Raw genomic sequence first — 26,336 nt, forward strand, 5'->3', positions numbered from 1 at the left:
AACTATTGTGAATTGAGGAAAGAAACGAAGAAGGTCAGACAGAGAGCTAACTTACAATAATAAAATCAGAAAAAACATGAAGTTTATGAATGTCAAAAAAGATCAAGCGAGCAAGGACTTCCCCTAAAAACACAGGCTTATTATACAGCAGAAAGTAATACTTAAGTGACTATACAATAAGTATACATCTTGGGAGTGGAAATAAAAAGCACTTTGTTTTTGTTAAGACTATGCAGCTGTATGAGTTTGCACCTGTGGGACCTAAGAAGTATATACTTTGATGAATACAGTGGGGAAAACTAAGCAAGATACCGATATATTTCAAGGTGTATTTAAAAGTTACAAGGTCAGGTATCACACGTCTACTGAATGTTAATCTGCAAAGATTATACAAGGGTGTGGGAATTAAATCCAAGGGACTAAAGCGGTAGTCCAATCTACTTGTCAGTCATGACAACCAACCCTACACAAAATAATTTAAAGGGACACTATAGGCACCAAGACCATTTCAGCTCAGTGAAGTGGTTTGGATGCAGTGTACCTGTTTCACTTGGTCATGCAGTGTAAAATATTGCTATATTAGTGAAACTGCAATGTTTACCTTGTAGTACTAAGAATCTAAGATTGCCTCTAGTGGCTGTCAGAACCGCCACTAAAGGCAATTCCTGGATCCTAAGACTTTTGGTCGCCTGACACTGGACGTCCACACGTGGACATCCAGTGTGAGAGAAATCCCCATAGGAAAGAATTGATGCAAAGCTTTGTCATGAGAACAGTTCTAATGTGCACACGACACATGCCGTGGCTCCCTGTTGGATGACGGAGGAAGCGGAGAACCAATCCAGTGCCGAACTCGGGTGAGAAGATAAAGAGTTTTGTTTGACTTAACCATTTATGGCCACAGGGAGAGGGATGGGGACTCTAGTGTAAGAAATACAACTTTTTATTCTTTACACCAAACATGCCAAACTCGCAGGCCGCATGTGGCCCACAATTATTATTTTTGCGGCCTAGCAAGTCACGAGTTTGCCATGCTTAATAAAGCAGAGTAGGCACCTGCTCACCCCACATTGCAGGGGCCTACTCTGCTAAAATTTACCCGGCCGGAGAGGAGAAGTCCCTCGCGTTCGCTCTCTGTAGTGATGCCGGGTGCCAGAATAAAACGTCATTCCGGCATCATTAAACTGTACGCGTGAGGGAGCAGGAAGACCAAGTCCCCAGAGAGAAGATCAGGGAGAGGCCCTACACCAGCTCCCAAAGCTAGGGAGCAATAAAAATGAGGAGTGTGTGTGTGTGTGTGTGTGTGTGTCAGTGAGTGTGTGTTGGTCGCGGCTGGACAGTGGAGGACCTGGAGGTGCACGGAGGCGGATCCGTTTCGCACAGGATGCGGACAGCACCATTGGGGATATATTAGAGGCTGGACTTCGGAGTCGCATACTAGTAGTGGCAATGTGAGTGGAGTCTGCTTGATGGCAAATATTGTTTTTTTGGTTGTTTTTTCTATTTTTAAAACAACGACTGGGGTTTAGGAGAGTGGGGGAATGGGATTTAGTTCGGGGGGGGGGGGGGAGAAATGGGATTTAGTTCGGGGGGGAAAATGGGAATTAGTTCACAGGGGGGGATGGGAATTAGTTCACAGGGGGGGGGGATGGGAATTAGTTCACAGGGGGGGGATGGGAATTAGTTCACAGGGGGGGGGGATGGGAATTAGTTCACAGGGGGGGGATGGGAATTAGTTCACAGGGGGGGGGATGGGAATTAGTTCACAGGGGGGGATGGGAATTAGTTCACAGGGGGGGGGATGGGAATTAGTTCACAGGGGGGGATGGGAATTAGTTCACAGGGGGGGATGGGAATTAGTTCACAGGGGGGGATGGGAATTAGTTCACAGGGGGGGGATGGGAATTAGTTCACAGGGGGGGGATGGGAATTAGTTCACAGGGGGGGGATGGGAATTAGTTCACAGGGGGGGGATGGGAATTAGTTCACGGGGGGGGTGGGAATTAGTTCACGGGGGGGGTGGGAATTAGTTCACAGGGGGGGATGGGAATTAGTTCACAGGGGGGGGATGGGAATTGGTTCACAGGGGGGGGATGGGAATTGGTTCACAGGGGGGGGAAATGGGAATTGGTTCACAGGGGGGGGAAATGGGAATTGGTTCACAGGGGGGGGAAATGGGAATTGGTTCACAGGGGGGGAAATGGGAATTGGTTCACAGGGGGGGAAATGGGAATTGGTTCACAGGGGGGGGAAATGGGAATTGGTTCACAGGGGGGGAAATGGGAATTGGTTCACAGGGGGGGAAATGGGAATTGGTTCACAGGGGGGGAAATGGGAATTGGTTCACAGGGGGGGAAATGGGAATTGGTTCACAGGGGGGGAAATGGGAATTGGTTCACAGGGGGGGAAATGGGAATTGGTTCACTGGGGGGGAAATGGGAATTGGTTCACAGGGGGGGAAATGGGAATTGGTTCACAGGGGGGGGAATGGGAATTGGTTCACGGGGGGGGGAATGGGAATTAGTTCACAGGGGGGGAAATGGGAATTAGTTCACAGGGGGGGAAATGGGAATTAGTTCACAGGGGGGGAAATGGGAATTAGTTCACAGGGGGGGAAATGGGAATTAGTTCACAGGGGGGGGAAATGGGAATTAGTTCACAGGGGGGGGAATTAGTTCACGGGGGGGGGGGGTGGGAATTAGTTCACAGGGGGGGATGGGAATTAGTTCACAGGGGGGGGATGGGAATTAGTTCACAGGGGGGGAAATGGGAATTAGTTCACAGGGGGGGAAATGGGAATTAGTTCACAGGGGGGGAAATGGGAATTAGTTCACAGGGGGGGAAATGGGAATTAGTTCACAGGGGGGGGAAATGGGAATTAGTTCACAGGGGGGGAAAATGGAAATTAGTTCACAGGTGGGGAAAATGGGAATTAGTTCACAGGGGGGGGAAATGGGAATTAGTTCACGGGGGGGGGAAATGGGAATTAGTTCACAGGGGGGGGGGAAATGGGAATTAGTTCACAGGGGGGGGGGAATGGGAATTAGTTCACAGGGGGGGGAAATGGGAATTAGTACACGGTGGGGGGAAATGGGAATTAGTTCACAGGGGGGGGAAATGGGAATTAGTTCACAGGGGGGGGGAATGGGAATTAGTTCACAGGGGGGGGAATGGGAATTAGTTCACAGGGGGGGGGAATGGGAATTAGTTCACAGGGGGGGGGAATGGGAATTAGTTCACAGGGGGGGGAAATGGGAATTAGTTCACAGGGGGGGGAAATGGGAATTAGTTCACAGGGGGGGAAATGGGAATTAGTTCACAGGGGGGGGGTGGGAATTAGTTCACAGGGGGGGGGTGGGAATTAGTTCACAGGGGGGGAAATGGGAATTGGTTCACAGGGGGGGAAATGGGAATTGGTTCACAGGGGGGGAAATGGGAATTGGTTCACAGGGGGGGAAATGGGAATTGGTTCACAGGGGGGGAAATGGGAATTGGTTCACAGGGGGGGAAATGGGAATTGGTTCACAGGGGGGGAAATGGGAATTGGTTCACAGGGGGGGAAATGGGAATTGGTTCACAGGGGGGGAAATGGGAATTGGTTCACAGGGGGGGAAATGGGAATTGGTTCACAGGGGGGGAAATGGGAATTGGTTCACAGGGGGGGAAATGGGAATTGGTTCACAGGGGGGGAAATGGGAATTGGTTCACAGGGGGGGAAATGGGAATTGGTTCACAGGGGGGGAAATGGGAATTGGTTCACAGGGGGGGAAATGGGAATTGGTTCACAGGGGGGGAAATGGGAATTGGTTCACAGGGGGGGAAATGGGAATTGGTTCACAGGGGGGGAAATGGGAATTGGTTCACAGGGGGGGAAATGGGAATTAGTTCACAGGGGGGGAAATGGGAATTAGTTCACAGGGGGGGAAATGGGAATTAGTTCACAGGGGGGAAATGGGAATTAGTTCACGGGGGGGGGAATGGGAATTAGTTCACAGGGGGGGAAATGGGAATTAGTTCACAGGGGGGGGAAATGGGAATTAGTTCACAGGGGGGGGAAATGGGAATTAGTTCACAGGGGGGGGAAATGGGAATTAGTTCACAGGGGGGGAAATGGGAATTAGTTCACAGGGGGGGGGAAATGGGAATTAGTTCACAGGGGGGGAAATGGGAATTAGTTCACAGGGGGGGGAAATGGGAATTAGTTCACGGGGGGGGGAATGGGAATTAGTTCAGGGGGGGGGATGGGATTTAGTTCGGGGGGGAATGGGATTTAGTTCGGGGGGGAATGGGATTTAGTTCGGGGGGGAATGGGATTTAGTTCGGGGGGGAATGGGATTTAGTTCGGGGGGGAATGGGATTTAGTTCGGGGGGGCACGACTGGAATTTAGTACAGAGGTGGGGACACTTTATATACTGTTCTTTTCAAAACAAACCTACGTTTCTATGAAAATTTTAAGTTTGGGGGTTTTTCGGGCCCACATAAACTTAAACCTTGTTTATGTGGGCCGTGTTAGCCTTAAGTTTTACATGCTTGCCTTACACTATAGAATCCCTTAAATTTACAAAGATTGGGGCACCTGCCTACGGCCATGGACATTAACTGCTATTTGCTATATTCTGAACTTTTACAAATTAAATCTGAATGGAAAAATGGAGGCAAAAACATAAAAATAGTTAACTCTGCTAAAGTCACAGAGCAGAATTACCCTGAGCTTCCCATCCTTTACCATCCCATAGCCTCTCAGTTTGACTTAGTGCTTGGTGTCTGCTGGGAATCCCGGTGTACACTCCAACTAAGTAGAGCGCCGGACCGCGAGATGGTTATTCCGGAAGTCTGCATGCGGCGGATGCGCTAGACTCACTTTTCCAACATGGCATCAGCCCCTCCAAGGTAGCCCTGCCCAATAGCATGTCCCAGGCATCTGGCAATATAAATTCCACATCCCGGTCATATAATTACAATTTCAAATTTTCAGAGATTTTAGCTGACCCAATATGCTTTGATATGTATTGAATTAATTTTAGCTTGTTTGATGGGCTCATTGCAGCAATAGTGCTGACAGATAGGACTAGGAAACCGCGCCCTTGACAGTGTGATACAAATAAATTGTATACATACACAAGTGTATATGCGATGGTCTATGTCCAATGACCTCAAAGTTAAAAAACAAAGAAGAAACAATAGTGCAATGTCGTAAATATAATAAGCGGGTTTTGTGGGTACTTTTAAAGTGGTTTCACTCACATTTCCCAGAGCTCAGCTGTTAATGCGCGTGGACGGTACAATCCCAGTCTCTTGATATATACTGCAGAGTGCATCTTAGCAGTTCCGAGCAGGATACGGGTAATATGTGGGGAAATAGAAATCCAATAGTGCAATATATATTGGTAAAATATAAAAAATAAAAAAATAGTAACGTACTCACATTTGCTAGAGCACAACTTGCTCTAGTCAGTATGGCATAGGTGGTATCCCCACCAGGGAATATGATGGTAACCAGGAATTGAACGGAATCAGGAATCCAAGGTAAGTAAAATTAATAGAAAAGTAATATTAAAATATACATTATTTATTAACAAAAAATTTTTATAAAAAGTAACATAAATAGCTAAATCATTGCAGCAATGCTTTTGTTCATCACGGACAGAGCAATTTCACTTGCTCACCAGCGTTGTTACCAGAGATACAGCTTTGCATGGAGGTGAAACAAGTTCTACTAATGTGCAGGTTCCAACACTGTAAGAAGTTACTAATTCAGAGCTTAAAAGGACACTATAGTCACCAGAACAACTACAGCTTAAAGTGACACTCCAGGCACCCAGACCACTTCTGCCCATTGGTGTGGTCTGGGTGCTAACTCCCACTACCCTTAACCCTGCAACTGTAAATATTGCAGTTTTCATAAACTGCAATATTTACCTTGCAGGGTTAACTAGAGGGCACTTCCAAGGTTTATAGCACACATTTCGTGTTCTATAGCGTCGCTGGACGTCCTAGCGCTATGTGAGGATCTCCAGCGTCGCTGAAATCCAAATAGGAAAGCATTTTTCAATGCTTTCCTATGGGGAGGTCTAATGCGCATGCGCATTAGGTCTCCCCCGCCGGCCACCATAGGTCTCCCCCACTGGATGACGTCAGGGGAGGAGCATGGGCAGACCCTGAACCAGCGCCAAGGGACATCGGCGCTGGATACAGGTAAGTCACTGAAGGGGTTTTAAACCCTTCAGCAACTTGGGATGGGGGGTGGGAGGGAGAGGGGACCTGCAGTGCCAGGAAAACTGTTTGTTTTCTTGGCACAGGAGAGTCCCTTTAATGTAGTTGTTCTAGTGAATATAATGGCTTGCTTCAGGCATTTTCATGTAAACACTGCCTTTTTAGAGAAAAGGCGGTGTTTACACTGCCCCCGGGACACTTCCAAGTGGCCACTCCTTAGATGGCCACTGGGGGGCTTCCTGGCTCAGGGCTGCACAGTAAGCAGCCCTGCCATTCAGCGTCCCCACGGAGCTGAATCTTCCTCAAAGAGATGTATTGATTCAATGCACCTCTATGAGGAGGTGCTGATTGGCCAAAATGGCATTTGGCCCGCCCCTTTCCCGATTTTAGCCAATGCTTTCCCTAGCATTGGATTAGCTAAAAATCAGCAATTTTGATTATGTCACCAAGGAGGCGGGAGAGACCCGAGGAGAACTGAAAATAAGGTGTGTTTTAACCCATTCAGAGGGAGATAAGAAGGGGCAAGCCACCTAAATGGTGCGTTTTCACTATAGGGTCAGGAATACAAGTTTGTGTTCCTGGCCCTATAGTGATCCTTTAAAAGAGCATGATTTTTTTTTTTACTGGGCCCTCTTTTAAAAACAACCAAAACTAACCTATACATTTATCCTTAAACGTACCTGTAATCCAGAGGTTGTACCCACTCCTTATTGCATCCTGATACTCCTCCAGTGAGATGGACTTTGATCAGTATCCCATCAAATTCTTCTCATAGAGAAGCATTAAGGGCACACAGCACATGCATGGCATTTAACATGATCTACCAATCTAGTTCTATCTAAGCATTGGACGCACACAGCGTTTGGAGTCTGCACAATTTACATGCTGATGCCAGATCAATGATTGAACCAGTGTTAACCTAAAGCTCTTAGTGACTGACAGCCACTAGTTGCTTCAGAAACTAAAATGCGGTTTCTTAGGTACGACACTGTTACAGTAGCAAGGCTGTGGAGGCAGCCTCAAAATAATCATTAAAGGGTTACTATAGGTATCAAAGCATCTTTAGCTTAATGAAGCAGTTTGGGTGTGTAGATCATGCACCCGCAGTCTCACTGCTCAATTCTCTGCCATTTAGTAGTGAAATCACTTTGTTTATGCAGCCCTAGTCACACCTCTTTGTATGTGACTTGCACAGCTTTCCTTAACTCTATTTGTAAAGTCATCTAATATTTATTGCAAATTATGTTAAAAGGGACACTATAGTGGTCTTGGTGCCAGGTCCCTCAGGTTTTAACCCTTCACATGTAAACATAGCAGTTTCAGAGAAACTATGTTCACATAGCAGGGTTAATCCAACCTCTAGTGAAATTCCCATCCAGCATGCAGAACGTCCATATGAAAGCATTGAAAAATGCTTTCCTATGGACTGTTAGTATTGCTCTTGTCAGCTCTTGTCGCGCATGCGCATTCCGCTCCACTCGGGAGGCGACGTCGGCAGGGGAGGAGAGGTCACCAGCGCCGAGGGAGCCAGACGTTGGAGTAAGGTAAGCTAAGCTGCTGAAGGGGTTTCAACTCCTTCAGCGCCACAGAAGGGGGACCCTGAGGGTGAGGGTCCCCCAAAGGATGACTGTGTCAGGAAAACATTTTTTTCCTGACACTATAGTGATCCTTTAAAGTACTGCTTAATATGGTCTATTCATTACTCTCCCCTATAAAGATTCAGAGCTTCTAAAAGTCAGTGCATATACAGTATGAATGTTGACCTTTGTCATAAAAAGATTCTCTAGGTAATGGTGATCACTTAATAGATGGCCCTAGACTGGAGTAGCAGCTATACGCATACTCTGGAACATCTTTACCAAGACAAAATACCAGGTAAATATTGTGAAATAGCTCAAATGGTTAGCAACTTTCCTGCAAGGAAGAAACAACTGCCTCATCCCATGGATCACATATCCTCGGACAAGGCTAAATCAGTAGGAAGAAAGACCTCTAAACTCAGGGACTGACTGCTTGCACAGACTAGAAAAGGGAAGACATAACATATGCAGCCTGCAATAACATCGCAGAGAATTAGGTATGCTAAAAGTGCAGAACCAGTTCACTTAGTGATCAAAAAAATTTCCCATAATTATTGGAGAATAATAGTAGTTTTATATACTGCCAACATATTCCACATTTGTTTTATTGGGGATAAAAAAGTTCTTTTAACAAAGACATGAAGTGAAAGGGCCCTGTTCAAACGAGTTCACAATCTAAGTTGCATCAATTGTAAAACAGCCTACGGGTTCAATATATATTTGGTTTTTAAAGCTATTCTACGCTATATGTGGTCATCCAACAATTCTATATTAAATAGAACAGTTAAAAAGTTGCATTGGCATTAATCTACTCTTTTTGTGTTTGTGTATACTGTACTGTATTCTACCCAATGGCACAGCGCAGTGGAATGTTGGCGCTTTACAAAAGCCAATATTAGTTCAGATTAGAAGGAATAGAAAAGTGAAAGCAACACAGTGCTCCCTTTTAGATCAGTAGCATTTTTTACACATTACTTTGGTTTTCCTATTCACCAACACGGGAAATCATTTAGGAAATTCACATATTGGGCCAAATCAAATCGGATTTGCTGAGTTTAGATTGTTCAGTTATATTGGGTTAAATGTATAGTTCATGGATTTCCAAGTTCACACAACTTTCTGGTGGATTAAACTCCTGCCTGTAAAAGTTTTATTTTGTGCTGCTGGTACACTGAGGGGACCACTGAGCACTCAGCAGCCATTTTCTTTGTGCGGGGACAAACAAAACAATACAAAGTGGTCATATCTCTTGCCACAAATGAGCAGGAGTTTTGCAACTATTTACAGATGTATTGGCTAAGACTTTGTAAAAAGATGGAGGGGTAAAAGGAGTTTAACCTGTTGACTCCGAATACTTCCTTAGGATTATACATTGGGGAAAACGTTTGGACATCGGTAGGACATACTGTTTCCCTTTGATGTGGTTTGCTGTATTACACAGAAATATTAAGGGAAATAATCACAAATCAGTCTCTATATCCTAAAAGTATTGGGGAGTGACCTCAAAGTTCAGGAGGGTTCAAATCCATTGCCACTCATTTAAAACAGTTGGCATCATTTGCAAGGTTTTTCAATAAACTTGTACACTTCTGATGTGGAGCCACATATCTAGTACCTCAGCTGAGTTTTGTACCTGCAACAGCAGCTGTAAAACCACATCTGACAGAGCACTTTTCCAACAGTTACAGCATTCAGGTTCATATCGAATTCTGCTATTCAGGGTCCCATTCATTGTCTCCATTCCTTACCTTCTCATTATCCTCAGTGCTATATTCTCCTGTCAACCTTGGATGCCTACCCAGGCCTATTGTCTGCTAGTGACTCATAATTCGGGAAAACTAGAGATATAGACCACTACATGGGACATGATAAATTTTGCTAGTACTTAAGAGCCAGGACAATTTTTCTATAAGTGACATAATGTACACATGGCTAAAGCATTTACACAGATACAAGCCCATATTTTACCTTAAAGGGACAATAATGGCATCAGTGGTATACGGTAACATAGTAATTTTAAACTACACCACCTTTGGGCTTATGGTTTATGATGGTCTCCAAAAACCTGAGATGGCATTGTATGGTGCAGGGTAGTGAGATTGGTGGGATTTACATCTCTTGGGCAGTAGCTGTTGTCTGTGATTCAGTCTCAAGCGTTGTTTGTACAAACATGTTTACACACACACACACACACACACACACACTACCTATGAGCTGCAGTAGGGTAGAAGCTGCCATATGTTCTGCTCCTATTACGATTGAAGGACACACAATCATATTGTTTCTGTAACAGGACTGGACTGGCTTAACTTTCATCTCACTGAACTGTTTGTAGTGGATGAAGTCCCTTGGGACTGTTCAGCTATTCAGTGCTAAAGCTTTCCAAACCGATTAATTTGGAAAGTTTGGCTAAGGCAGAGATTACACTCTTCTTTAATCACACCAATTCGTACCAGCCAACCATAGTAATTTCTGCTCAGAGACTTATGTTTCCTCATTATAATGCCAGAGAAACAGAGGGGGTGGGGCTCATGGGTACTCTTGTTTAGCATTAAACCACTGGGACTGAATTAAGAACAATCACTGATGCCCAAGAGACTATTTACCACTGAATATAAGAATGGCACCAGGGGACTCCAGGCACAATAACCACTTCAATGAGATAAGTGGTTACAGTTCCTAGAGTGTTCCAATTAACATGCACAAAAGTGCTGGTTTTAACACAGTTACAGTGTCTTTTTAACATGTCTGACTAGCAAAATGCTGATGTTCCCTTTTTTTATTTTTTAAATGCAATGTTATCTAGTGGGCTAAGAGATTATGTGGGACATAAGAACAGCTTATGTTATAAAGAGATAGTGAAAGCACTATAACCACTGATGATCCTAGCACAGGCTATGGTTCAGGGGAAGAGGATAAGTCAAGTAAACATGTTTTCATGATTACAGACCACCAAATATTAGACAAAGAACAGTGGCAACACAATTTTCAATTTCCCTCTAGCTGCATATTCGAAGATAAAGTAAAATATGTGTAAGAGTCTACGACAGAAACCTTATTCTGATGCTACATAAAATGTCAGGACTTCATATGTTCAGGTGAAAGAAAAATATTCTCCTTTTAATCCTCTCTTCTCTATGAAAAATATTGCACCACACGTGTTCTACAGCTCGGTCTGAATCATTGCCTCCCACGGCTCAGATATTTTCAGGCCTACATGCAAGTACAAGAATAGAGAGAGCACAGAAGGTGCTTGAAAAGAGACTGCCGTATTGAAGATTGATGGTTGAGACCCAGCATTAATATGCCACATGCAATCTGTCTTTTTGGTAATGCGTGCATTTAGATCTCGATTAGCAAGTAAAGAAAATTAAAATTGACAATGTGCTTTTTTCTGCTTGTTTACTCAACTAGGGGAGACATGCATGCTTGAACATTTAAATCATATATATCAGCCACTTTATTAGTTACATCATGTGGCCACAAATCAATATACCAAGACTAGAATGGAAAAGAAGCATACTTTAAATTACTTTCACGGTGATTGATTATTGGTGTTTGTATGTGGCAGGTTTAACATCTCAGAAATGACTGACCAGCCTATACACACAATCTCTATATTTAACAGAGAATGGTTAAATTGAAATTGGGGGGGGGGGGGGGGGGGGGGGGGGGGGGGGGGGGGAGAAAAAAAAAACACCGACTGAGGAGAGATTCTGTGCAAGAAAGCACCATAATAATTTGAGGTCACCATATTAGTAGGAGAACTTTACTATTAAACAATTTGTGGCTTTTTTTAGGTTAACTACTTGCTCCAACAGTAGCATACAAAGTCTCTGTGAGGCTACTGTATATATTAGATCAAATATTGGATTGCCATGTTGGACTAGTACGGATTTTATGCCTAATAAAGAAGATGGTAGATTCTAGGTTTGATGCAACAAGTATACTTCCATTGAGCCACCCTGCCTTACAAAACTAGTGTCATCTGAATTATGAACATGTTCACCCGTTTACAGGCATAGTAAAGGCTTTATTTAAAAAAATATATATATTTTTATATATATATATATATATATATATATATATATATATACACACACATATATATATATATATATATATATACATATATATATACATATATACACACACACACATATTTTAATTTTTTTAATAGTTCACTCTAGCAAACAAATGTGTCATGTAACAGAACATGCAGACAATAACTTCAGTAAACAACAATAGCTTTCACAGTCCAATAAAGCATTATCGGTAAGAATGGGAAGTTTGGATCATTGATTTGTAGTTGAAAATTATGTACGAAGAGTGAGATTCTATAGACCCAATTATTATTTTTTTAACAAATAAAAGAACATAAATTACAAAAAAAGAAGGTAAGTCCTAGATTGTCATCTGATAAAGTGACACTTGATACAAGTTATGGATGACACTACAAAAGCAAGAGTTGTTTAAATTGAAAACATGTCAGGCTAGTATTTATGACTCAATGTAGAGAGCAGCAAACCTCTTACACCCCTTTGCTTCAGTGACACATTTTCTCTAAACACAGTAATTAAACTATAGTGCCAGATGTATGCAACAAAAAGTTGCACTGAAGATTTTTTTTTTCCTCAGAAGTCAGTGTACATTAAAAATTGCACACTATTGAGTACAAAATTAAGGGACGAAAGTATGATTTTTTTTTTCCCCCTTCACTTACACATATGTAAAATTCTATTTAAAATATAGGGAAATCTGTCACCGTAAAGCAAAACTCCAAGCACCAAAACCACTACAAAGCACTGTAGTGGTTGTGATGCCAGATGTTGCTCTCCAAAAGGTAAACAACCAAACCATTTGCAAATGGTTTGACAACGTACAACAGGTTCGCCTGGAGCTGGTCAAAGCTTTCAGGAAGGCCAGAATCTCCTACACAGAGCATTACAGTAGAGCCTCCTGAAAATGGCAAGCCATTGGCTGAGAATGTTTAACACTATCAGTCAATTAGCTCATCATTGTAGCACCACGTTGCTACAGTGCAAATAGCTGCAGGTTCTTTTGGAGCAGGTGACTGGCACTAGAAGGACCACAGGTAAGTTGTTAAACTGTGCGCAAGTAGTTTGACTACTTACCCAGGAGAAGTGCCAGGTAGCTCCTACTAAGAAATGCACTGTATTGTGCTGTAGTGGTTATGGTGATTAGAGTACTCGTTTAACAACTTGAGGGAAGTTGTTCGGATGCACAATACAAAATAAAATAGATCATTGTGTGTGTGTATTTATGCAACTAACAGGGTAACACATATTAAAGAAAGACAACCAACATTTTGACACACCTGTCAAATATTCTCTGTTCACTTGTATACAAGGATACAAAGTGATGTGATCTAAAAGGGTCAGTGCCATGTAAAAGTGAGTTATTTTTTACTATAATCTAATCTGAAAAAACCTACATCAGGAGTTGACAAGTATTTGCAAGACACAAAGCAAGGTGACCACCGTTTATCATTTACGTTAAAAAAAAAAATTCACTTTATGCAACATGTATAAGTCTATTTACATATTTAAAGTTTTAAAGTAAATTTAAGTCTGCCATCAGAGAAAAAAAACAAAAAAAAGTGGATGATAACATCTTCAGTTGAGTATATACTTGGTATACTTTCAAGTATATCTGGTCAAAACTACTTGGTATACTTTCAAGTATATCTGGTCAAAACAGTCTTCACAATGTATAGATTAAAAAATAAAATATACCAGAAAACTGTCTCTTTCTGCAACAGAGACATAGGGATGGACAGGATAGCGTTGTGGCATGAGGACTCCTTGCTGCCAAATGATGTGAGTTGCAATACACTTCTTAAAGCATGCAGTGTTTTACTCTGATACAGGATGCAGCTATTCGACTTGTATGCAAAAAAGTTGTAAGCACAGCTGGTCATAGACTACATATTTGTAGTCTTTAAAGCTATGTAAAATGTCACACTCTGAATTATACACTTAGCATTGTTCAGCCATTTAAAAAAAAAAAAGTTTACAATACAGCACCTGCATGAACAGATTAAACAGCAAAGACATCTATTTTACCATGTTTGGTTTTAGATATTTTTTATTTTTTTTTGCTTGCTTGCTTGCTTACTGGAGATTCATACATCGGAATCATACGGTTTCAAAACTATGCACTTAGCATGATTTTTAAAAGGAACACTAGAAAGTGCCATAAACACTGCACATACACCTCCCTCCAATAATATTCACATAAAACTATCAAATGTAAACCACCGTCTTAAAACCTTTCCTAAAGATTCCAATAGTTACATGAAATGGATTTTCTCCATCTTGCGCAGCCATAATGGAAGACTAATTGATTTGGGTCCCTCGGATGTAAAATGAATGACTTGACAGCATTCAACTGGGCCCAAAAAAGAACGCTTACCATATTTTCTTAAAACATGCCTGTTTTATAAAATGTAGTTGATACACTTTAGTATATATTAGAAACAGCTTAGGATTGTGCAATGACACACGTGCATAATGTTGAGACTGGTCTATTTTTGTGATACTCATCCCCCCCCGTACCATCCTTGCTACACATATGAATGTCAGAGATGGGTGGGGGGGTGATTATTTTTTTCTTCTTCTTCAAAATCAAAGAAGAAAACAGACTGCACTAAGACAACTAATCCAAGCAGCACATGAACAGGCATTCAGCGCCAGATCAATAGAAACAGGGGTCTTCCACACCAGGCAAGACCCAAAGTGTACACTGGGCAAATAGGCCTCTGAGACAATCCAGCACATAGTAGCTGGGTGGAAAATGTTAGTAGCATAGTAGCAACAGCATACAATGAGAAGCACAACCAAGTTGCTGGGATTGTGTACTGCACAGAATATGGGCTGGACCAATCAAGATGGGAGATACCACAAAGAGGAGTTGAGAATGACAGGGCTAAGGGACTTTCAGATCCAGACAGACAAGCAAGTACTGGCCAGCCAACCTGGCATCATGATGGTAGACAACAGAAGACTGCAGTAGTGGTGGATGTGGCAATACCGAAATGCTTAGAACATCAGGAAGAAGGAACATGAGAAGATGGACAAATACCAAGGACTGAAAGAAGAGATAGAAAGGATGTGGAAAGTGAAAGCTGTAGTAACCCCAGCTGTCACAGGAGCACTCAAAGCTGTGACCCTTAAGTTGGGGGAGTAGATTCAACAGATTCCAGGTGGGACATCTGAGATTGCTGTCCAGATGAGTGCAGTTCTAAGAACAGCTAAGACACCCTCAGAATCCCAGGCCTCTAATAGAGGATTCGGAATGAGTAATATATACCACCAAGGAGGGGTGAGAAAATCTACTATTTACAAACACATATACACACGTATTGCATGGCATAATGTACGGATAAGATTTTATTTTCTACAGTTGTCTCTTTGCTTTTTATGAAATAGGGTAAATTTTATTCATGAAAAGGTTACTGTACATATGATCTACTTCTAAATCCGTACTGAACAACGTTGCTATAGAACAGGGGCAAGTTTATAGAAGCATTCTGTCTCAACACTCACTAAACACACATAAAATAGACTTACTTAAAATCTAAAACGTTATTAATCATGACATCACCTCTCAGATATAACACAAACTCACTCAATATAGTTGGAGGAGGAAGTAGGATATGGTAATGTTACAATCAAACAAAGGCCAGGCTATACAGGTAAGGTAAACAGATAAGGTTGCAATTTGCTATGGGTTCATAAAAAAACATCACACCCACTTACTGAACTGCTTTTGGCGTAGACATGTTTGATGGTACAAGGCGGAAACATTTATACTTCAAAAACAGGAAAACACACACTCTTACTCTTGACAAAAAATTTCAAAAAAATAAAACACACATTTACATTTCCAAACATTTCTCTAATTCAACGAGAGAAACAGTGAGCAGAAAAGGTTTACTGTTATACAAAAACAGGATATTGCATGTGCGATGAGTAATGACCAACAAAATAATGTAAAGTACTGTAACCACCAGTTAGTACATGATAAAGGTAGAAGACAGCAGAGAGCACAGGAGGGAGGAGGCAAGATTTCACACAGGAAGAGTTGCAACTGGCAGTGAAGAACACATTGTGCCTGACTGACTGGATTCCTCTTGTGCATCCAAGGCCTACTGCAAACATTTCACATACAAAAAAAAAACTCTAAGGCAGGTAATGAATGCTACAAAACATTTAAACCTCTCTCTCTACCAAAACCATAACCAACACATCTAAAATGGACAGACATTTTAGCATTTTAAAATAGAATTCTACCTTTAACCAGTGTTACAAGAAGTCAAAACATACATTGATAAGGCCAAACAAAATACACATTTACACTTCGACAAGATAAAAAATAATAATTTAAAAAGAAAAAGAAACACGTAAGCTTGAGGCTAGCAGTATTAAACAAAAACCAAGCAAGATGTACCAACCAAGATATATACCATTAGTGAAAAGTATTTCCATAACTATGCTTATACACCATATTTTCTGTTTTGTTAAATATACCACATGCTGCAAAAAAATCCTTATAAAAAGTAACAGTAGCAACAAAACATTATGTATCCCTTTAAATTTAATGTATGCCACACTTTCATAACTTATGCTTCTGGATGTCTAAACACTTTAGGACAACAAATACTTTAATGCTCTGTGTATCAACCTTACTTCAGAATTTGTTTGTTGTTTATAAATAATAATAAATTTAGGAAAAAAAAAAAAAAACACCTGTTGGTATAAATGCCTTCATATTTATGTATATAATTTTAAACAAAAAGCACTCAGCATGACAGCCTGTCATGGAAACAGGAATAGGAATTTGTGAAAAATCACGATAAGGAGTGAGATTGGGAGTACATTCTCAGAAATATACAGTACATGTATGTACACTATTATTTAATGCACAGGGCAGATTTGGACATCGCAATACCCAGACAAATCTTAACAATGGAAACCAAAATTTATAGAGGAAATAAGTAAACATGAAACAAAATTCTTCTTGACAGTCAGTATTTTAGAAACTATACAAGTGTACAATACAGAAAATAAACCGGTAATTTTCCACCAAAAAAAAAAAATGTAAAAAAATTTTAATGTACTTTTTTTTCATTTCTGCGGAAGATTATTTGCAATATGTATCAAAGCTTAATAGACCGGTAATAGTTTTAGAAACGGGTGCGATTAGGCATTCTATTGAGCACACAAACCAGCAAAAATCAATATATCAGGCTTAAGATGAGAATAGGTTTCAATATAAATACACACACAAGGATTATCTAAACTGATTATATGACAGGTTTATGAATAAATAGTTACAGACCTCATGTGCAATCAAGGGATTTGTAGAAGAGTCCGGGTGATCACGACGCTTTGCTGTTAAATCCTCTAGCATGTCTTTTCGGATCCGTAGATGCCTCTCATGTATATAGAAAAAGATAACACCAGGTTCTCTTTTCCCCCCTTTTTCCTTAATCCGTCAACCTATACTTTATGGTAAAGGGGTTATACACCTACTTTGCTTGCTCACGTTCCTTTCTTTACTAAACTCGAAAGCAGGAAGTTACCACCCTGAAGTATCACGCAACAAGGGAGGAGAACCTGACCTGTTCCCTCCTCACTAGGGCAGGTAAAGCTGGCAAGCCAGTCGCTGACATCATGGCATTTTGAAAGATTGCACGGCAGCTGAGAGCAAGCAGTTCTCGCGAACCTCTACTGCTTCAGAATGAGAGGTTAATTCTTCCTTCCCCAACCCCCTCGACGAGGCAGACTCTGCTCCTCCTCTTCCTACAAAAGACAGCGAAGCTTTGCCTTCTCTGACTGTTGCTTCTTCTTGCGCAACAGAGCAGAGAGTGAACGGGGTGGGAACGTGATTTAGACTACGCTTCATCTGCATGGTTTTATTCCCCTCTACAAACATCTATTTATGCTTAGCAACCTCGGATACATGCATACACAAGCATTTACGAGTGACTTCCTGCATACAGGATTCCACTTATTTCAATGATAAAATCACAGAACATATTTCATTTCTCTCACACACAGGAATAGGAAATAGAAACCACTGTACTAATAACCAAAAGCACAGACTTACTAGTTAAACTCAAAGTCCTGTTTTTTCATCCAGCCCTGTAAAACTAGGTAGGCATAACCCATGTACTACTGATTTATACGCATTAGTACAACAAAAGCACACACTTTAGATAACTGTTTGGACACTTGTCATTCATTTGACAAGCGGCAAAACACATGTTGCATTAATTTACAAACACAATCAAATCAGACTGATGTGTATTGAGACATTCGAAGTGTTCTCTCTTGGGTGGATTTGTAGTGGTAAAGGCAAAACAATTTCGCTCTCTCTTTTAAATTATCATTGCAATGAAACAGGTAAACAGATATCAAGTGTAACCTGAACTTTGATTGCTAATAAAACACAAAGGTTTCAATAGGATATCCGAACACTAAGTTGGAATGGAATGTATTCAAATAAAAGCAAACAAAACAAAACACAAAAAACCTTTTAGGAGTAGAAAATATTTTAAGTGGTAGGACCAACTATTTAATTGTAAAAGATGAATATTTGGAAACTGCTTTCTCACACTACCACAGACAAGAAAGAGCTAAGGAGCCATTACTGGTTTAGTTCACCAACACCCCCTCCCCAACCCCTTCGCTACAATGAAAGAATGCTGAATTGGTAATCACCCTACCCCCAAACAAGGAGAAACCTTACAAGAGAAACCAGTTCTGCAGATAATCTCACAGAAGAGAAAGGAGAAAATAAACAGCATAGTAAAAAGGACAGATATAAATAAAAATAAACTGTTTAGGCTCTTAACAGGCCCAATCCCACATGTCCTTTCAAACAAAAAGGACATTAGATAAAAGGTATGAATATGGAATGAAAATCTCTTCCAAAGTGGTTTCCATTCATTAACTTATTTTGTTACGTAAGTGAATGAGCTATCATTTATAGCTTTATTGGAGGGTTCGGCACCATTAGTTTTATTCAAAATGACTGAGAATATTGCATGTGTTATACGGGGTTATTCACAAAGCAGATCAAAAATAAGGGATCCCCAGCACCCCAGAGACTGATTCATATGCAGTCACTCAAATAAAATACATATTTACTTTACTACCATATTCTTTTGTAAAAACGTAATTTTTTTTTGTTCTTGGATTTTCCGGTTCAGGAAAAATATATATTGAAGAAAAAAAGAATCCAAACGGATTTTAAAGTTTACTTATGTCTGGCTACCCTGGAATAACATGCAAATTATATACATTATATTATTTATTTTGAATAAGTGCCACTGATTTATAGAACAATGTAAAGCCAGACATACTTTGTTAGAACAAAAATAAATAAGTGTACAATATTTTCTTAATAGGTATAATGAATGCAGAGAACACGTGTGCTCATACAGCATTTGTCTGTAGATGCCAGAGTGCAAATGTACATGACCAGAATATCATGATAAAATTCCATCACCCTGTACATTGAAGTGGTGCAGCATTTTTTATTTATTTTTTACACCATAAATGAATCCCCTAATAATTGATTCAGTAGGTTTATTGTGCCACTTTTTGAAATGCAGTACAGAGGGTCAGTGCAGGTGGATCTTAGATCAGCCAGCTTCCAGGTCTCTGAGGACTGTAGTGGACCTGGGGAACTGCACCCAGCAGAACCCAGTTAAGAAGCAAAACCATTCAAAAAAACTATTTGACTACTTGCAATAGGGGCAGCGCTGTATTTGCCGCGAGGCAAACAAGGTATTTGGCTTAAGCGGCACTTTCCAGAGAGTGGGGGAAAAAAGGCTGCTCCCAAATGCCTTGTTAGCCTCGGGGCAGGCGGCTAGCTGAATGTGACGTCACATTCTGGCTCCCGGCATCACTCTGCAGCGCGTGAGGGAGCCGAGCAGGGAGAGCTCACAAATCAACTATCCCTCGCCGCCCAAATGGACCTCAACTGGCTGCCTGCCTGCCCAAACAGCCCGGTCAACAGTCCCACTGGACCCCAGGTAAAAAAAAATGCACCCAGCTCTCCCAAAAGGTGAGGAGGCTGGGTGGATTTAAATTAAAAAAAAAATAATCTGAGTGTTGGGGGAAATGTGTGTGTCTGTCAGTGAGTCTGTGTGAATATCTGTCACTGTATGTCAGTGAATGTGTGTATGTCTCTCAAGGTGTGTCTGCAAATGAGTATGTCTGTCAGTGTGTGTCTGAGTGACTGTAGGTCAGTGAATGTGAGTGTGTATGTAAGGGAGCCTGTGTGTCGGAGTGATTGTGTGTATGTGAGTGTGTGTATGTGAGTGTGTGTGCCTCTCAGTATGTGTGTGTGTTTTTCCAACAGTGATTGTGTCAGATTGTGTCAAATCAGTGTGTGTGTGTATTTGAAAGTGTGCGTCTGTCAGTCAAAGTGTGTATTCGTCTTTAACAGGAAGGGGTGGGGCAAATTTAAAGGGGCTCTTTAGTCACCAGAACAATTACAGCTTACTGAATTTGTTCTGGTGAGTAGAATCATTACCTTCAGGCTTTTTGCTGTAAACACTGTTTTTCAGAGAAAATGCAGTGTTTACATTACAGCCTAGTGATAACTTCACTTGCCACTCCTCAGATAGCTGTTAGAGATCCTTCCTGGGTCATGGCTGCCTAAAATGCATCAAAGGATTCAGTGTCTCCACCCTCTGCATGCAGACACTGAACTTTCCTCATAGAGATTCATTGATTCAATTCATCTCTATGAGGAGATGCTGATTGACCAGGGCTGTGTTTGAATCATGCTGGCTCTGCCCCGATCTGCCTCCTTGTCAAGCTCAGCCAATCCTATGGAGAAGCATTGTGATTGAATCAGGCTACCACTTCTGATGAGGTCAGCAGACTGCTTGTCTAACAGCATGCATAGTTACAGCTTCTGGCTTGAATACAGTAAGATTTTGCTATATTTATGGAGGCATGGGGGGGCTAGATGGTGGTGTTAACACTATAGAGTCAGGAATACAGGTTTGTGTTTCTGACCCTGTAGTGATCCTTTAAGTTAGGGGGAGCCAGGTCACTCCCAGCACCATAATAAAACAACCACTTCAGCACCTCAGTATACTTTACTGAAATGTTTTCAGCATTAACAGGTTTTTACACCTAGTCTTCGTTGACCTTCTCTTGCACATAGTGCAAGGATATTTAGGTCTCAGACAAACTTGTTTGATTGCCCCATTATGCACAGAATGCAGACAAGATGTCTTCTGTTTACTAGGTCTTCTGTTTACTAAGGTATGCCTGCATATGTTAGGTAAACATTTAAAACTGGCATTACTGAACCTTTCCTAGACACATTTTCATTCGGTCTTATATCCTCCCCTCAGCCAGCCATCTCCAGCAGTTAGAGGGAGTGGCATCGGTGAAGGAAGATCAAGCTGAGAAGAAATTGGCCTCAGTGCTCATAGAGACACGTTTATGCTTTATTTATTTTTAACTTTGAGGAGAGACCAGCACAGCAAAGTTTTTTCCAACAATAAGCAGTGTTTTCTTAAAACTCATGGTTTATGGGACAAGCATCTAAAAGGGAAACTAAAGTGAAAGGAAAGCAAAGTTGCTCCCTATAATGACACTCACCCTCATGCCCCCCCCCCCCCCTCATGGTGCAGAAGGGATCAAAATTTAACCAAGAATAAACATGTTTGTCAATCACTTGCACAGAAAAAAAAAAAATAATAAAAAAAAAAAAAATGTAACCAAGAATTTTACCTTTCAAATACCGAAAAATCCCCGTCATTTATTTTCTGCCTAAAATTCATAAGAATGAGAGTAAACCCCCAGGCAGACCAATTGTGTCGGGATTTGCTCTCTCCAATTTATCCCAATATATTGATATTTTCCTGCAGCAGTCAGTACAACTTATGAAATACGATTGAAAAGATTGTCACTTAAGTAATTTTAATTTGAATCCAAGCTTTATTTTAGTGACATGTGGCGTACAAATCGCTGTATAGTATAATACCCCATCATATAGGTTGTGAAGCTGTAAAGGCGATCTTAAAAATTGAAGCACGAATCTTAGAGATTTAAATAGATTTTATCATAGAAGGCATTATTTATTTATTTTTTAAATAAAAACGATTAAAAAAAAAGTTGTCTTCAAAAAATAAGTAATGCGATGGGGACCAGGTTTGCCCCCCAGCTATGCCAACCTCTATTGCTGATTGGGAGTCCATGGTCATTTGGGGTGGGCATGCCTGGCGGACAAACCTGGTCTCCTATTTTAGTTATATAGATGACTTGTTTATCTGGGAAGGCTCAGAAGATTACCAGAGCTCTTTGATTAACCACCTTAATACGAATAATAGAGGAATCATCTTAACGTGTGACTGTAGTAGGGAGTCCATACATTTTTTTAGATTTACAAATTTTTATTAAAGATGGTAAACTTAATACAAAAAAAGTTTTGTTTTTTTAAGAAGGTGTGTACTAATACAGCTAGAGACCTGTCTAGCTGTCATGGCTTGAAAGTGCTCATAAAAGCCAATTTTTACATCTTCGCAGAAACTGCTCTCAAATGAATAAAATACAAATTCACCAGTACCGTACACAAGACCACTATTAAATGGATATAAACCATACATTACAACTAGAAAGCACACAATATATATATATTCTACAGTATTACAGCAAATCAAGCAGTAAAGTCCAATAAAGCGCCAACCAGTTTTGGTGCCAGTCCGTAGAATGAATGTGGTAACCAAATTGTTGAAGCTGTAATAATCTTGTAAAGTAGTGTAAATAGTTATTTCCCATAGAGTGTGGCTTTAATGCAACAATGTATCCTCTGAGACCTGTATCTAATCAGTTGTTAAAACAATCTGTGGTGTAGTCTTATAGATGAATGCAGAGCACAGTACAGCCACAAAGTCAAACAATTTTCTGTGCTTTTGATAAGTGGCAGTACAATGCGAAAAAAAAAAAGTAATCAGTCAACTGTGACCCTTTGTTTTACTTGACTTAATAAGCTGGAACTTTGTGATTCCTAAGTAGCTCTCTACCACATTCCATCGCACTTTATATCATTTTCCCACATTTTTACCTAGATCACAGAAATGGAATGCACCTTAGAAGCAATGATCATGATGCCTATTTTTCCCCAAATACTTACAGAATTTTTTGGCTGTTAATTAAGCAGTGGGATAAAGATGTATATCGTTTATCTTCCTGCACAAATTTAATGTCTTCAAGAGCTGCACTAATGGAGCCTGAGACGACAGAACGCTACAATATCAATTACTCCTTCCTATTAGATACACACAAAAAATTTGCACTGGACACCCGACAGATACTAGCATAACTACCTAGACGGGATAAGGCTGCCAAAGCTCACATCATGCCAACAGGCAGACCTCACCAAACTGATAGACAACCAAGAAATACTAGCTATAATTAAATCCCTCCCACCAGGGAAGTCCCCTGGGCCCAGACGGTCTCGACAACTCATAAAAAAATTCAGTTCGACATTAACACCATACCTGGTTAAAACATTCAATGACGCTGTTCTTCACAGCCAGCTCCCCAAGGAACTACTATTAGCCCATATCGTAACACTGCCAAAACCGAACAAACCCTGGACTTCCCCACAAAATGTTCGCCCCATCTCTCTCTTAAATACAGATGCAAAAATATTTGTCAAACGTTACACAAACAGACTGGGGACCATACTGCCACACATAATACACAGTGATCAGGTGGGTTTTATAAAGGGCAGACAAGGGTCAGACAACACAAGAGAAGTTATCAACCTCCTTCATATCTTGAAGATGCAGCAGCGGGAGGGACTATTTGTCTCTCTGGACGCTGAAAAAGCCTTTAAATCGGATACACTGGGGGTCCCTGAAGGCAGTGCTGGATAGATTTAATATCCCAGAAGGTTTTGTGTCAGTGATAGAGGCAGTGTACAGTTCACCTTCAGCACAGGTACTAAATTTGGGGTTTCTGTCCAAACCATTCCAGCTTACAAACAGCACGAGGCAGGGCTGCCCTCTCTCCCCCCTGCTATATACATATTGGCACTAGAGCACCTAGCGACCAAAATACGGACAAACACCTCGATTCATGGCATCCAAGTAGGAGGGAAAGAGCACAGTGCCAACCTGTTCACCGATGATGCACAACTCACGCTCACACAGCCACAGGTCTCGCTACCAAACCTCTTACAGGAAATACAACTATATGGGGAGCAGTCATACTACAAACTAAACGTCACGAAAACTCAAACAATGGGGGTGGGAGTGCCAAATCACGATATAAATCAGATGAAATCAGAGTTTCCATTAGACCGGAGAGATGACCATCTCACCTTCTTGGGACTGCGAATCCCTAGACACCAGGCGGGACTGCGGGACCTTGACTATGGGAAATTATGGAGTGAGATCAGAGACACTTTGAGGAAATGGGATGACAAGTACCTATTGTGGGTGGGGAGTTTGGCAGCGGTGAAGATGGTGTTGCTACCAAAATTCTTTTATCTAATCAGAACACTACAGATACATGTACCCAACGCATACCTGCGACAACTCCAACAAACCTTTACTAGATTTGTATGGGCCAACTGCAAGATCCAGGTAGCTACATGGGTACTAAATAGGTCATTAGAACAGGGGGGGTCTGGGACTGCCGAAAGTGCATGCATACTATAGAGCCACCCTCCTGGCCACGGCCATACAGACACATACAGCAACCAACACACCGCAATGGGTAGAGATGGAGTCAGTGTGGGCGTGTCCTAAAGGCCTCAAATACCTTTTCTGGGTTCCATATAAGCTGCACCCTAAACCTCCAGATATGCCCAGCACAACAGAGCTACTTTTGAAAACGTGCGAAGTAGTAAAACCACAAGCCTACACTTACCCAACCCCACGTTAGACCACCGACCGTGGATCGGGGTTGCACTTTGGTCAGACACCTTTACCACCACGGGGCACTATTGCAGTTCCCAGACCTGCAACGGAAATACGACCTACCACAAACGCTATTCTATCTACAGCTTAAAACTATCCTGACACACTCTACTGAAATCAGCCTCCCAGAACCGACAGAATGATTATGTGAATCCATGACTATGTATGCGATACTAAATAACCCAATCCACACACCGACTGCTAAATTCATAGAGGCATGGCAAACAGATAAGTAAACTATTTACTAAAGACCAATGGCAACAGGCATTCATAGCACACAAAGGCAGGTCCAGATGCGCGTCCCATCTGGAACTTATGCACAAAATCTAGTACAGGTGGTACTTGGTGCCAACTAGACTGGCAAGCATATACCCTTACACCTCGAGACAATGCTGGAGAAGCGCAAGAGACAAAGGCACGATGTACCACATATGGTCCGAACAGTAGGGTATATTGGAGGGAAGTAAAGATCACAGGTGGCCCTACACATCAAGACTAAACTGCAGCCAGAATGTGGATTACTGTTTATGACACTCGATTCTTACACAAAACCTCAAGCTGGCTTACTGTACCACATATTGATAGCGGCCAACCTTATGATTGCCAGGAGCTGGAAACAGGCTCAAACTCCTGAGAGAACCAGTCTGATTCAGCAAATATTGTTGAACCTAGACTATGAAACCAAGACCAACATGTATCTATACCCGGCAAAACACATAGTGGAAGCCAGAAACTAATGGGAAACACACCTTAGGCAAGGGAGGTGTGATGGGTGGAAGGAGGACTAGACATAGGGACTGAGGGGAGACTAGTGTACAATGGAGGGGAAACCCCCAAAAAATTACAAATAATGATCAAAAACTTACCTGTCCACCAACATAAGGAATGAACGCACTTAGGGCTACAGTGAGGGATGATGACCTGGTGACACACTATCCAATATTCATACCCAGGGGAAAGACGGAGTAAACACCCACGCTTTACATAGTTCCTATAAGTTAAAGAACTTACACCCCATGTTCCTCACCTTATTTTACTATGATTTTCTTCTGCAACACACATGGCAGTTTTAACCCAATACAAACTAGTGCTATGGCAATACACATCATTTACCCACAACGAACAACGCAAACAACATACAAGGCCCGTAACTAAAGGTAATCAGAATGGTAATGCGGCCCTTCTAGCGGGCGAGCAGACAAGGTATACACTACACTGCAAACAAGGAGACAAACAATGTGGGCCGCATACCTATACATGCTGTATTAACTATTGGCTAGCATTTACTGTGTCAATGTTGAAAAGATAAAATGTAGCAGAAGATGCGGAAGGGAAACTACCACACTTTGTCCGGTGCTGGTTTGCTTCCCATCTTTCGCAGAGACAGGAAAAGAGCATTCACCTATATGATTTCACCAGGCTCTCTAGATCACCCAAGGCCCCAGCAGCATCTCCTCTGGTTATCAAGCCGTTAACTAAAATGGCTATTGTTTTAGGGACGAGAGTTAAGACCCCTCTCCAGTTTATAGCCATGCAACTCGCCTTCCTTCAGGAAAAA

The 26,336-nt window shown here is 41.5% G+C and overlaps 1 protein-coding gene across 8 annotated transcripts in view; it reads right to left on the bottom strand.

The window, feature by feature from the left end:
• The window catches only part of MARK2 (microtubule affinity regulating kinase 2), a 174,074-nt gene that overhangs the window by 123,150 nt on the left and 24,588 nt on the right, over positions 1-26,336 (bottom strand). For 6 of the 8 annotated variants that reach the window (XM_063437706.1, XM_063437705.1, XM_063437704.1 and 3 more), the window contains exon 1: positions 17,158-17,555. The exons of the other annotated variants lie outside the window; for them this stretch is intronic. In XM_063437706.1, the coding sequence (XP_063293776.1) occupies positions 17,158-17,229 (72 nt within the window). In that variant the 5' untranslated portion in view covers positions 17,230-17,555. Of the gene's footprint in view, positions 1-17,157; positions 17,556-26,336 lie in introns of those variants that run through there. 8 annotated transcript variants of the gene reach the window in all.

Source organism: Pelobates fuscus, chromosome 12, assembly GCF_036172605.1.
Source record: "Pelobates fuscus isolate aPelFus1 chromosome 12, aPelFus1.pri, whole genome shotgun sequence".
Taxonomy (NCBI): Eukaryota; Metazoa; Chordata; class Amphibia; order Anura; family Pelobatidae; genus Pelobates; species Pelobates fuscus.